Source organism: Micrasema longulum, unplaced genomic scaffold, assembly GCF_059751315.1.
Source record: "Micrasema longulum isolate JH-2025_06_02 unplaced genomic scaffold, ASM5975131v1 h1tg001582l, whole genome shotgun sequence".
Classification (NCBI taxonomy): domain Eukaryota; kingdom Metazoa; phylum Arthropoda; class Insecta; order Trichoptera; family Brachycentridae; genus Micrasema; species Micrasema longulum.
This window is the reverse complement of record NW_028278765.1, coordinates 231,563-243,651: the sequence shown is the minus strand read 5'-3', so window position 1 is coordinate 243,651 and position 12,089 is coordinate 231,563. Positions and strand designations below refer to the sequence as shown.

Genomic DNA, 12,089 nt, shown 5'->3' with positions numbered 1-12,089 from the left:
TGAAATTTATTACGAGATAGAATTATTTATGTAGAAATTAGGAGCCTACTCCTAATAGGATCGTTAACAATAATATTTTGAGTATGTCCAAATGCTTGTATGCAGTTGCAATGAATTACAATGTTAACATTATTTTACTTACATAATTTATTTACATAACATGTAGATGCCATTAAATAATATGTATCGCTGCATCATAAAACATTATCCTATCTCTATGACCCTCAATTGGATACGTATTATTGAAAAAAAATCTAGCATGGTTTTAGTTACGCCCGTATTTGATTGCGATTAATTTATGCAGGTGACATTTTGATTTAAAACAGATGCAGTAGGCCAATGTCGCTCCGTAACAAAACTGTTTCTCAATGGATCGCCCACCCTACCAACGCACAATGGGGCGAACAGCTTATTTTCATACTAAAATTCAATAACTTTGAAACCAATGAGAATATTGACAAAAAATTTGAAGAAAGTATTACTCAATCTATATAAATTCATTATCCATATCTATGATTTTATTCATGGGATGAATAGTTATAGGTCAGCAAAAATACACTTTTTAGAAAAAAAAAAGTTTTTTTATGCAACGGATTAATGCTTATAAAATACGTTGCATTATAAAATAATAATCAGTATTTAAAATGTCACTTTCATGAGTATTTTTTTACAAAGGTGTTTTTTAAATAGCATATATCTATTTCCAAAACTACCCTTACACAGGTCTTGATTTTTAAAACTTCGTGATAGTGATTTTTTTTGCGTAAAAAATATATTTCACGGGGTTTATAATTTTTCGGTTTCCATATACTTTGTCGTCAATTTTTAGTTTATAATCTCTGTGATTATTTGCTAATTGCTTGTGCATTTTGTTTATCTAATGTTGGGTAGGTAGGAAGAAATTGCCTTAAGGCAATATGCCCGCCCTTATATGTGTATATATTGTATATAAAGTGTCAAATAAATAAAATAAATAAATATGCATTTAACTATTCTAGTTGTAATCCAAGGTTTGATATGAAGATTTTTGTGTGGCCTTTTTTTACTAGTTTAGAGGTATGCAATTCTAATTATTTATGAATTGTTTTAATAAATAACTCCATCGCTATGTTAACATCTCGTTCGTTTAATATTTCAGTCCAAGTTGTATTATTAAAACTTAGGTATAATTAGTCGTAATTAATTGTATTAGTTTGATAATATTGGTTTGTAAAATTGTGTGAAATCTCTTGATAAGTTTATCTTTTACTCCCGTTATATTTTCACTACGTGTGTAATTAGAAAAAACCTTCTTGCAGTATTCCCATTGTTGGAATTACCACTTCATTGACGAGGTTTGTCAATAATTATTTTTAGCTTATCTCTGAATTTTTTTAGACTTATTTTTTCTTTATTTGTTTTTGGTTTCTGTTTTCCTCGCTCCAAAAGGATAGTTTTTTTAATTCTAAATTATAAAACATACGCAAAATACTTTCCATAAATCTGATCCAGCAGTGTAATGTTGAAATCCCGAATATGTTTGCTTTTTATCTGTCTTTTTAGTTCTAGCGAGTTCCATATTATCCATTTCAGTAGGTTTTGTTAGACATATTATAAATCCTGATGAAGATGGAGTGTCTGTCAAAACTTGTGTAACTGTATCGGACATCACCGCTCGTATAGCGAAAAAATGTGGAATGCGGCGGCAAGTGCCGATCATTAAAAACAACATCAAGCGTAGCGGCCCTTGTTGGGGCTCATAGACGGAGGTGGTTGCTGCACAAGGGAAAATGTTCGACTGAGCACCTAGTAGTCCCAATTTTGTAATCTAATAAGCTGCCTTTCTAATAAAGACGGTTAATTATGTCAGAATATCGAGACTCTAGCCACAAACATGTATAGGATTGGGAGGTACTAGGCCTCACTAAATCCCACTACAACGTGTGTCGCCTTTTTAATCAGTATAAAAGATCTTTTTCCCTGTTATTTATGCAGTAATTAAGACACGAGGATGATGCCTACATATTAACTTTTATGTGATATATATATACTGAGGGTGTTATTTGACTTCAAAGTAATAATGTAAAAATAAATAATAATTTCACCTAAAATTACTTAATAAACAATTATTTAAAAACATCCAACTTTAAGGCGTCATAAATAATTAATGGTGCAATATACAAAGTAGTAAATTTTTCAATAAAAAGATTATGGTTTTAGCATTATGAATCAATGTTTATTTCAATTTTACCATATATTTGACAAAATTGAATTTTAGCACGATTCTGGTTCGGGCGCCCGATAGTGCAACGCTAATATTACAGTATTATGTATGGTTATGTATCTTTCCTTATTCCTAATTATTGATTACATAATTTAATATAATATTTTCTTAAACAGGTCTAGAAGTCGGCAAATTCTTGACACTGCTGAATCATATTGCGTCACAATGAGTTGGATTGAAAATCCCAATGCTGATATATTCAACGGATTGAATCTCACAGAATTACAAATTGACGAAGCGTACCTAAGACTGAATAACACGGGACAAGAATCGTGGATTTACTCTTTGTCTAGTCAGTGCCACAATGTTAGTAAAAAGAATGAATATAGTCATGAAACTTATGTTTAAAATAGTCGGATATCATTGTTAACCATTTTATTATATTTTTAGTGCCCTTACACAAAATTTGGCCATATAAAATCTTCAGGTGAAACTATTAAAATCAGCACGGTATACAATGAATTATGGAGAATATTTACAAAGGATTTAGGATATTCAGTTGGCCAGGAAATAAAAAGGTATGTTTTTTTTTTGTCAATAACTTGTGCTGGAAAAACAGAAATCGGGGGAGGTTAGGTGGAATTTGGATCTATAAAAATTAGTCATGTTGTTATTGTTTTGATTATCTTTTTGGCAATGATGAGATTTTTTTATAATTATTTTAATTAGAGTATTTTTAGTATGGAAGTATTTTACTGAAATCTTACGAGATTTTTCAAAATTTAAATGTCTTATTTCAGCAATGTTTTGTGTGATATTGAACCTGATGTCGGTGAATTTGGCGTATATAATCTTAAAATTGAAAATACTACGTGCAGCTTATTGGAAGAAAAACAACCCGTCAACATTTATTTACGTAAGTACCAAAATTATAATACTATACAATAATGTATACAATAATATAATCGAAATAACGATATGTACATATTTGTTTTTTCATGTTTTAGCGCTCGCGATACTTTTTTTCATTATATTTGGTCTGATTGTGATTTGGAGGACAATGCTACTTGCAAAGGAAAAAATATTTAAAAGAACTTCGGAAACAGATAGCACTAAAAACCAAGCAATAAAAAAACGTGTAAAATCATTGGACACATTCAGAGGGTAACGTTTTTTTTAAATGTTTTTGTAGAAAGGCGAGTACGAGTACCTACAAATTATGTATTTTTTATAATAATATTTTGTTAACTCGAATCAGATTGTAAATTTAATTTTTGTTTTTTTACAACAACAATCATAATATACATGATATATAAAAGAGGGAAAGGAATTCTTCACTGACTGAGATATTGATTGGACATGATCAATTCGCCGAAATGATTACAAAACTTTTTGAAATCCTTGAAATTATTTTTGGAAGCTACCAGATCGGTATATCCAACAGGACCTATAACAGGGGCACGGATAGTAACGAAAAGCTCCATTCGGTAATCATAGAGAGGTGGAAAGGGACAAGATCACAGGATGTGTTCAGAAGACTGATTAGGACTTTTCTCTTCTTTGACATAAAAAAATTCATCAATTAAATTTTTTTTTCGTTGTTGGCGTTCCATTAATTAACATTATATTTACATTAAAATTAAGGGTTTCCGTCAGCAGTTTTTTTGTATTCTCATTTACACAACTGACAATAAACCACCAACTTTATTGATCGTAGTACAATAAATTTTATTCCCGACAAACACACAGTAACACGAAGAACATGTTTTAAAACTCGCAGCTTTTAAAATCTGCGATCAATCTATTGATTATAAGTTAATCAAAAATAAGAATTAAAAAAAGAAATCGATTTGCAGCGTGCATTAACTTTAATGATTATAAATAAAATTATACTGCAAAATTATTTATACCGATCAACCTAACGTTGCAACTTAACAAGTACTTGTAACTTTATAACATTTATGCAAAATTTTCATCCTTGTTTTCCTGGTGCTGAGAAAGCTACGTATTATCCTAGTTTATTTTTCATTTCCTTTAGTTTGAGTATTGTGGTGATGATCTTCGTGAATGCCGGAGCCGGTAGATACTGGTGGTTAGAACACGCCACGTGGAATGGCCTCACAGTGGGAGACCTGGTCTTCCCCTTCTTCCTGTGGATTATGGGAGTCTGTATTCCCATTTCTGTCAGGTCCATCGTCAATAAAGGCCTCCCCAAGTCTAAGGCGCTCGTCGATATATTCAGAGTAAGAAAAAGTTATAATTGTAGACGTAAATCCGGCTCTATAATAAAATTAATCATACGGCTTTTATTAACTGAGTCGATAGGCCACAAATAGTTTTGGTCTTACTTTTAGCCAGCACTTACAAATTTATGTTACAATAATGCTGAAATCGTGATGTTGAAACCACAGAAAGAGGACTATGCGTCATCAGATCAGATTAAACTTGTCACGAGGGGTGATACGAATATCATTCATGGTGAGAAAGATTATGCCATTGTAAAAAAAAACTAAGAAGGACACCGCAAACATTATTGAAGGGAATGGAAAGTCTGATGATGTATGTCAATAGTTCAGCTTCTCTTGATGGTTTTTCTGTAGTTTCCTTGTCACTCAAGCAAATGCGAAGCAGTTAGATAAGGCCACGGCCAATTATTATCACGCCAGATCCGTGCAGAATATTATATAGCCTTTATAACAGTAACTTTTGTGTTTATACGCAACAAGAACAAAAAAGAAAGCATAACCCCCATTAAAAATAAGGAGAATAAGCCATCAAAGCACGATGAAAAGTTTTCGTAAGAAGATTTATAGCTCAACAATTTAGTAAATAACGTCCCAAATAATTAACATTTTTTCTGTTTTGTCTCGAGTGTAACTATTTTTTTCATTCCAGAGATCGGCTACGCTTTTCTTGTTGGGATTTTGTCTAGGAACCGCGTTTGGTCCACCCTTTGAGCGAATGAGGGTGTTTGGGGTCCTGCAGAGATTCGGAGTGTGCTACTGGGTTGTTGGTTCTATTGCTGTTATATTTGGCAAGAAATTGAAACAGGAACCAATGGTAAAAGTTTATGATTTTACATTTATTAAAATCGCCATACATTTTCTCTCTATTTCTTTGGGTAAACCTATATAGAATATGGATACCTATTTCAAATTATTAAACCCCATTAGAAATTCATTTTAAGCTCTTATTTAAGCTCAATTTAAGCTCACGGGTAAATTACAAAAGTAGCAAAAGCATAATAATATCCGTGGATAGTAATTAGAAAACAACATAATATATGTACGAACTAAAACAGTGTACTGCTATTATATTTCTATATAAGTTCTGTCGAATGAGGTACTATTTTATTTGTATTATATAAATAGTTTTGCCTATATTTTCAAACGTTTTTGTTATAATTTTATCACCCTATGTCATTTATAGCGTCTTTGAAAATGTTTATTGAGCGTATACAGGGTGTTCTTTAAACCCTGTCACATCCGAAACCACGAAGATCAGTATGAGCAAGAAGATATATTAGCACATTCAAATATTTTTTTTAGAACGTACGAAATTTACAAAAATATAATATTAAAAAAAACAAACGGTTGCTTACATCTGCAGTGTAGAAACGAGGAGGGGGGAGTCTGGTACACTGTCGACCGCGCGGCCACACCCCCCTCGCTTCTCCCCTGCAGAAGTAAGCAACTCTTTTTTTTTTCAATATTTTTTTTTTAAATTTTCTTCGTAATATATAAATCAAAAAATTAAAATGAGTGTACAAATAAGAACCTTAAACCCACGCTGTACCGCAAATAAAAAGTAAAACTGAATTTTACAAAAAAATAATAGCACATTATAAGTAAATACACTAACGTATAAAGTACAATATAGTGATTAAAGAAAAAAAAACATGTTAAAATTCAATTTTAATGTTTAAAAAATGATTTCAGGGAAAATGGGCTAAAATGTTTATTGACATTACTGAATTGGGATTTCAATGGCTAATAATGTTATTATTAGTGTTGATTCACTTATTGGTCGTATTTTTGGCTCCAGTTCCTGGCTGTCCAACGTAAGTATTATTAAATTTATTAAATTTCGCCCGAGAATATTGGTCTTTAAAATTCTCCAATCAAATCCAATCAGAAAATTCTCCAATCGTCGTACTACACCGGCTCGGAAACTAGTATAGAGAAATTGATGTTTCTTTTTCATTGTCAATTTTCACATCAAAAATTTTTACGGCGATGAAATCAAAATAACTTACATTTTTCGAATGCTGTAAAAATCGCTGACTTTTTGTATTTTCTTACCTCCACGTGAATAATACCTACTGTTGACTATAATTTTTTTGCCTAAAACTTACATAATTTTTGAAAGTATTTAATTATGTAACTACCTACTTTTATGCAATATTTTACCTTTTTTTACAACATTTTTTAAACTTTTATTTTTGAAGAAGTATATCTATAAATCATCATGTAATTCGATACTTTAATTTTTTTTATGGATACATATTTATTAGACCTACAATGAAACGCTTGAATTGTAATTTTGTACCTGTCATGTAAAAGCCCTCTGGGCGTATATAATAAATAAAATAAAAAAATAAAATTAGGTTACCTTATTTCGTGGTTGTATGAACGGTTTTCCTCATATTTACGGAAAGGTGCGTTTAGAAAAAACGCACTAAAACTAAAATACAAATATGACGTGTAAATTCGTGATTATATAACCACGCGTTGTGTCCCGGTCCCGTGTTTTACGTGGTTTACCAGCTGTCTAAAAAAGTGCATTTTATCGACTTCTAGTGAATTTTATTAGTACTTTTCCGCTGCTGGTACACAGTATTTTCATAATTATAACCCTTTTAAGAAAGCCTTCACAAAGCATGAAATTTCACAAAAATGGGCCGGGCACAGGGTAAATTCTATGTGTATTCGGCCGGTGCTCAAAGTGTTAAACAATTTTTATTTTTCAAGTGGCTATATTGGAGCTGGAGGTAAACAGGATAATTGGGCAAATAAAGATTGCATCGGGGGAGTAACTAAATATATCGACGTACAAGTTTTGGGAGAAAACCACATCTATCAAAATCCCACTGCCAAAGTAATCTACGAATCAAGCGCTTTCGATCCAGAATCCATTTTCGGTAAGACAATATTAAAATTTCAAACATTTAAAATGGCGTTTATTTTATTCTTCTTCGGTCTATAGTCGTCCACTCCTAAGCGTAGCCCTCCTGCATCCTCCTCCACGCCAAACGGTCTAGGACTGTTTCCGCATGCCTAGCAATTCCGTCAATTTCGAATCTGGGTTCTTCCGGGTTTTCTGGTAGTTGTCCGAGGGTGCCAGCATATAGAAGGGGTTTCGCCAATCTATCGTCTAAGCTGCGAGTAACGTGACCGTCCAACGACATTCAATGTTGCAACTCTTTCAATAATGTTTAGCACTTCTGTTTTGGTTCTTGTGATCTCATTTGGCTATATGTGACCCTCGGTTTATACGCACTTTTGTTGGAAAGCGTGATGATCTTGAACTCTCAATTATAAACGCTTCTATTTTAAAAAATACCCACTTTAAAGCGATTATAAACTCCAATAAATCCCAATTCAAGCAAAAAATGCTCGCTTCAACATAATTTTTACATGACTTTTGACAATTACCAGGACGGTATACTTAACAATAGTCTTTATTTATCTACTGATATACAAGGCCGCTCTCGATCGTACACTCAGAAAGATAGCTTAACAGATGGAATGGATAAAAAATCATTAAGTATCACATTTTCGTAAGAACTAGATGTCACCATAACCATTTTTGTTTTGTTATGAGTAAATCATTTTAGGCTGTCTGCTGTCCATTGTCCATGTGTTCTTTGGGCTCCAAGCTGGAAACACTCTGCTCCACTTCAAGAAGTGGAAACCGCTCATCATCAGGTGGATCCTGTGGGCCACGGTGACCGCTCTACTGGGCGCATTATTGTGCAACTTCTCCAGAGAAGATGGAGTTATTCCAGTCAACAAGAACTTGTGGTAAATTTTGCAATTCGATTATTATTGAATTATTAGTTTATGTATTTAATTAAGAGAGATATTTTGTGTTTGATTTATAATGTGCGAATTATTTTATTTTTATTTTATGCATTTTAAAATAATGATATTTTATTACTAGAAATTCTCACAAACTCATGCATCGTAAAATAATCAACGTTAATATATGTCGCCGCCAAATAGTAAAATCAACCATTCAATCGGACGGCTAGGCGGTTGTTAAACTGTCGGCGTTAAATTGAACGGCTAACGGACGCTTAGCCAAAATGTTGAAAGCAACGTTTAACGAAAGAGTTAAACGTCGCCTAGCTTATTTCGTTTTAATATTTGATAACAACAATAATAATCATTTTATTATTTAATTTATTTTGCTACAAGAAGTTAGGATAGGTTGCGTTAAGTTTAATAATAAAACAAATTAGTTTTTTACTTAACTATAATTTTTACTTAACTATATTTACAACCTATCCTTACCTCACCCGGCGGCTTTTCGTTCAGCCATTTCAACGTGTTGAACGTTGAACTATATTGGTTCGAACGTCCTTGCCATTCAATTGAATGCTGGCATTTAATGAACAGCCTAGCCAATTGAGCGGCTGATTTATTAATTTGGCGGCGACATATATATCATATCTTTCATAATCTTAAAAAGATTTTCATCTTTATTATTAAAATACACTTAAAACATGCGAGTGGTTTTAAAAATATTTTTTTAATATTCTTAGTTAAAGGTACACATATCAGTATGTAAAATGTTCCGCATTCGTCTTTTTGAGTATTTAATTTTCAATCTTAGAACAAAAATATAAATTAATGCCAAATTTGTATTGATTTTTTTTTTTATTATTTGGAAGGGCAGTATTAGTTAAATGCCTAATGAGCAAAAAGTATTATTTGATCGAGGGGATGATATAAAATTTTAACTTAAATGGATAATCATCGATTTTTTGTCACTGTATAATACTTATGTCTAATTGAATAAATTGATCACCATCAAATGAGAAGTATTTTTAAGCTCGACTCTTATTTACGTCATTATTTAATACAAATACATAATTAATTGTGTCATAAGATATAAATCGCAGATTTTAATCAGTTTACTTTATAAATAAAACGTTTTTTATTGAAAACATGTGTAAATTATTTTATCTGGTATTGAATCAAATTACTTAGTATTATTTGCATTTTTTAAAAGAAAATTTTTCAATTAATAGATACTATTTTATTTGAAGCGTTCAAACTTAAAAAAAAAAAATAACAAAAATATACAGTTGCCTTAAAAATAATTTGGTTTATTTGGTTAATACTGAGGCGAATCTACCCAAAACGTCTGCAATTTACGAAGTCACTTTGGGTCGATTCCAAAAGATCTCGAACGAATAATTATTTATTTATTTATTTTTGCACCACAACAGGCCAGGGCCCAATTGCAGTAGTGAATTATATCACAGAACACCCAGGCTTGAGAAAAATCACATTTTAATTTTTGTGTTCTCACCGGAAATCGAACCCGGAACCTTTCGTGTGTGAGTCAAGCGTCTTGACCACTACACCACGGAGGCCGCCGATAATGCGTTTTATTTATTATACGAATATGCTACCAGTAGCTCAATCACAAAAAAACTATCGACGTGCTTAAAAACGAACTAAGCATTTGAGCGATCACAATGAACAATAATGAACATCCTTAATTTATCGCAGTCATAAGTCAACGCGTGTGTAATATCTAAGTCAACGCTCGTGTCAGTTTGTTCTTTGTTTTCCTCGTAAATAACTACAGTTCACTGGCAAAAATCGGCGTTTACTATAAAAAATAATACAATATTTTGCATTTGCAAAAAAGTAAGGAGTATCTAATACAAAAAAGTGAAAATTAAATTACAATTACTATGGCGACTGCTTTTCTTAACATTTGGCTTACCAACCGTCGGCTAAATGCAATAAATAGCACGATAAATAAAAAATAAATAATTGAGAATACCAGTTTTGGAATATTTTCCATATTTACACCGTTGAAATTCAAATATGTAATCGCGCAGCAGGATTATACGTCGCGAAACGTAAATATTTTGACATTCAATATTAGGTGTTCACGGATGTTCCATGATCGCGAATACGTTAAACAACCATGGTTAGAAATTGTTATCACGTCGCTTATTAGCATGTCGATAGTTATTTGTGATTGAGCTATTGGACACATAATTGCTACAATACGGGTCCGCCAAATATGCTTATCAACTTTTTTCGTTTCTAGGTCTCTCTCCTTCGTCCTGTTGACAAGCTCCTTCGCCTTCATAATGTTATCCTTCTTCTACATCATTGTAGACGTTTTGGAAGTGTGGGATGGCGCTCCTCTCATCCAGCCAGGAATGAACTCCATCACCATGTACGTGGGCCACTCCATCTGCTCTCAGATGTTTCCGTTCTACTGGTACCTGCCTGACGCCAGGACGCACTTCGTGTACTTAATGCAAGCCTTCTCCGGGACGTTCTTCTGGACCTTGATCGCCATCCAGATGGCCAGAAAGAAGGTCTTTATCTCGGTATAGGAAATCTGCGGTCGGTCTTGAGATGATATTCAATACGAAATCATCAAATCCAAAAGGTCCACAAATATTTATTTTTTGTAGGTACAAAATCAATGCGGATTTGGGGTCCATCATGTGAGGTCTATTTTTTTATAAATAAGAATAATTTATTTATTCAAAACTACAAAGAATAAGTATTTTGGTGGACTTATTGCTAAAAGCAATATCTTCCAGCCAACCAAAAAACAGACTGATCAAAATAAGAGATTGGTCAAAATTTTGATCTAAAAAACCATAAATATGTATCGAAAGATACATACATATGTTAAAATAAAATAAAAAATAACCTAATTAATTCTAAATAACAGCTGTTTTTTTAATTGGGAGATAAGGCTTGCACATATTAACATTGATAAAAAATAAATTAAAAGTACATTATGTTTTACATGATGAGGAATGTGGGATCAGATAATGAGTTTGGAAGGAGACAGAAAGAGGAACCAAGAAAAGAACAAGGGATAAAAAATACATTTGCAAAAAAAAAACAGTATAAACTCAGGGAATGCAGGATTCTGGGGATATAAAATAATGTTTCAGGCGTTTCTTGTAGGTGGCTAGAGAAGATGCATTTTTTATATGAAAAGGTAGCTCATTCCAAAGTCTAGCATCTTGGACGGAAAAGGAATAGCTTAAAAATGATGTGCAATGTCGAGGAATGGAAAGCGTTCTCTCCTGAGAAGAGCTGATGAAGAGCTGAAGAGATGAGCATTCCTGATAGTTTATTTGTTTATAAATTATTATAAACAAATACAATATTGTTTTGAGTATATCCTAATGTTTGTAGAAGGCTGGATTTCACTCCCTACAGAGAGGGAAAACATTTTTGAGAAAGTGTGTAAAGTGGCCACATAAACCAGCCAATAGTAAGTCATTAGCCCTGTAAATACCCAGACTATGGTTAAGTGATCACTTTACACATTGTAACATTCACCATTCAGCCTATGAGTAGGTTCCATATTATATAATCTATGGCGTTTTCCGATTCTCTATATATGCTTGGTTTTAATATTACATTCCCATGCGTGTTTGTTGACTATAGAGAATGAAAGCATCGATTTCGTACTTTTCATTTTATTTTTGAAATTTTTGATTCGGCAATGTGTATTTTTGTTTGATGAGCTTCCATACGTACCTGTACATGTTTTACATCCGTAGCCTCCGTGGTACAGTGGTTAGGACACTTGACTTAAGCACGGAAGGTTCCGGGTTCGATTCCCGGTGAGAATACAAAAAATTGATTTGTGTTGTAATTCACCA

The 12,089-nt window shown here is 32.6% G+C and overlaps 1 protein-coding gene across 1 annotated transcript; it reads left to right on the top strand.

Moving 5' to 3' along the window:
* Positions 1-2,362: 2,362 nt before the first annotated feature.
* On the top strand, positions 2,363-11,281 carry LOC148274786 (heparan-alpha-glucosaminide N-acetyltransferase-like). Its single transcript, XM_088236602.1, has 10 exons — positions 2,363-2,569; positions 2,654-2,781; positions 3,004-3,119; positions 3,211-3,367; positions 4,242-4,446; positions 5,099-5,263; positions 6,142-6,263; positions 7,174-7,343; positions 8,040-8,226; positions 10,499-11,281. The coding sequence occupies exons 1-10, from the start codon at positions 2,429-2,431 to the stop codon at positions 10,791-10,793; spliced, it is 1,686 nt and encodes a 561-aa protein (XP_088092728.1). The 5' UTR covers positions 2,363-2,428; the 3' UTR covers positions 10,794-11,281.
* Positions 11,282-12,089: the final 808 nt, after the last annotated feature.

Coding starts and splice junctions, on each gene's coding strand:
- LOC148274786 (XM_088236602.1), top strand. CDS start 2,429: ATGAGTTGGATTGAAAATCCCAATGCTGATATATTCAACGGATTGAAT. Junction 5,264..6,141: donor AATTGAAACAGGAACCAATG/GTAAAAGTTTAT, acceptor AAATGATTTCAG/GGAAAATGGGCTAAAATGTT. Junction 6,264..7,173: donor CCAGTTCCTGGCTGTCCAAC/GTAAGTATTATT, acceptor TTATTTTTCAAG/TGGCTATATTGGAGCTGGAG.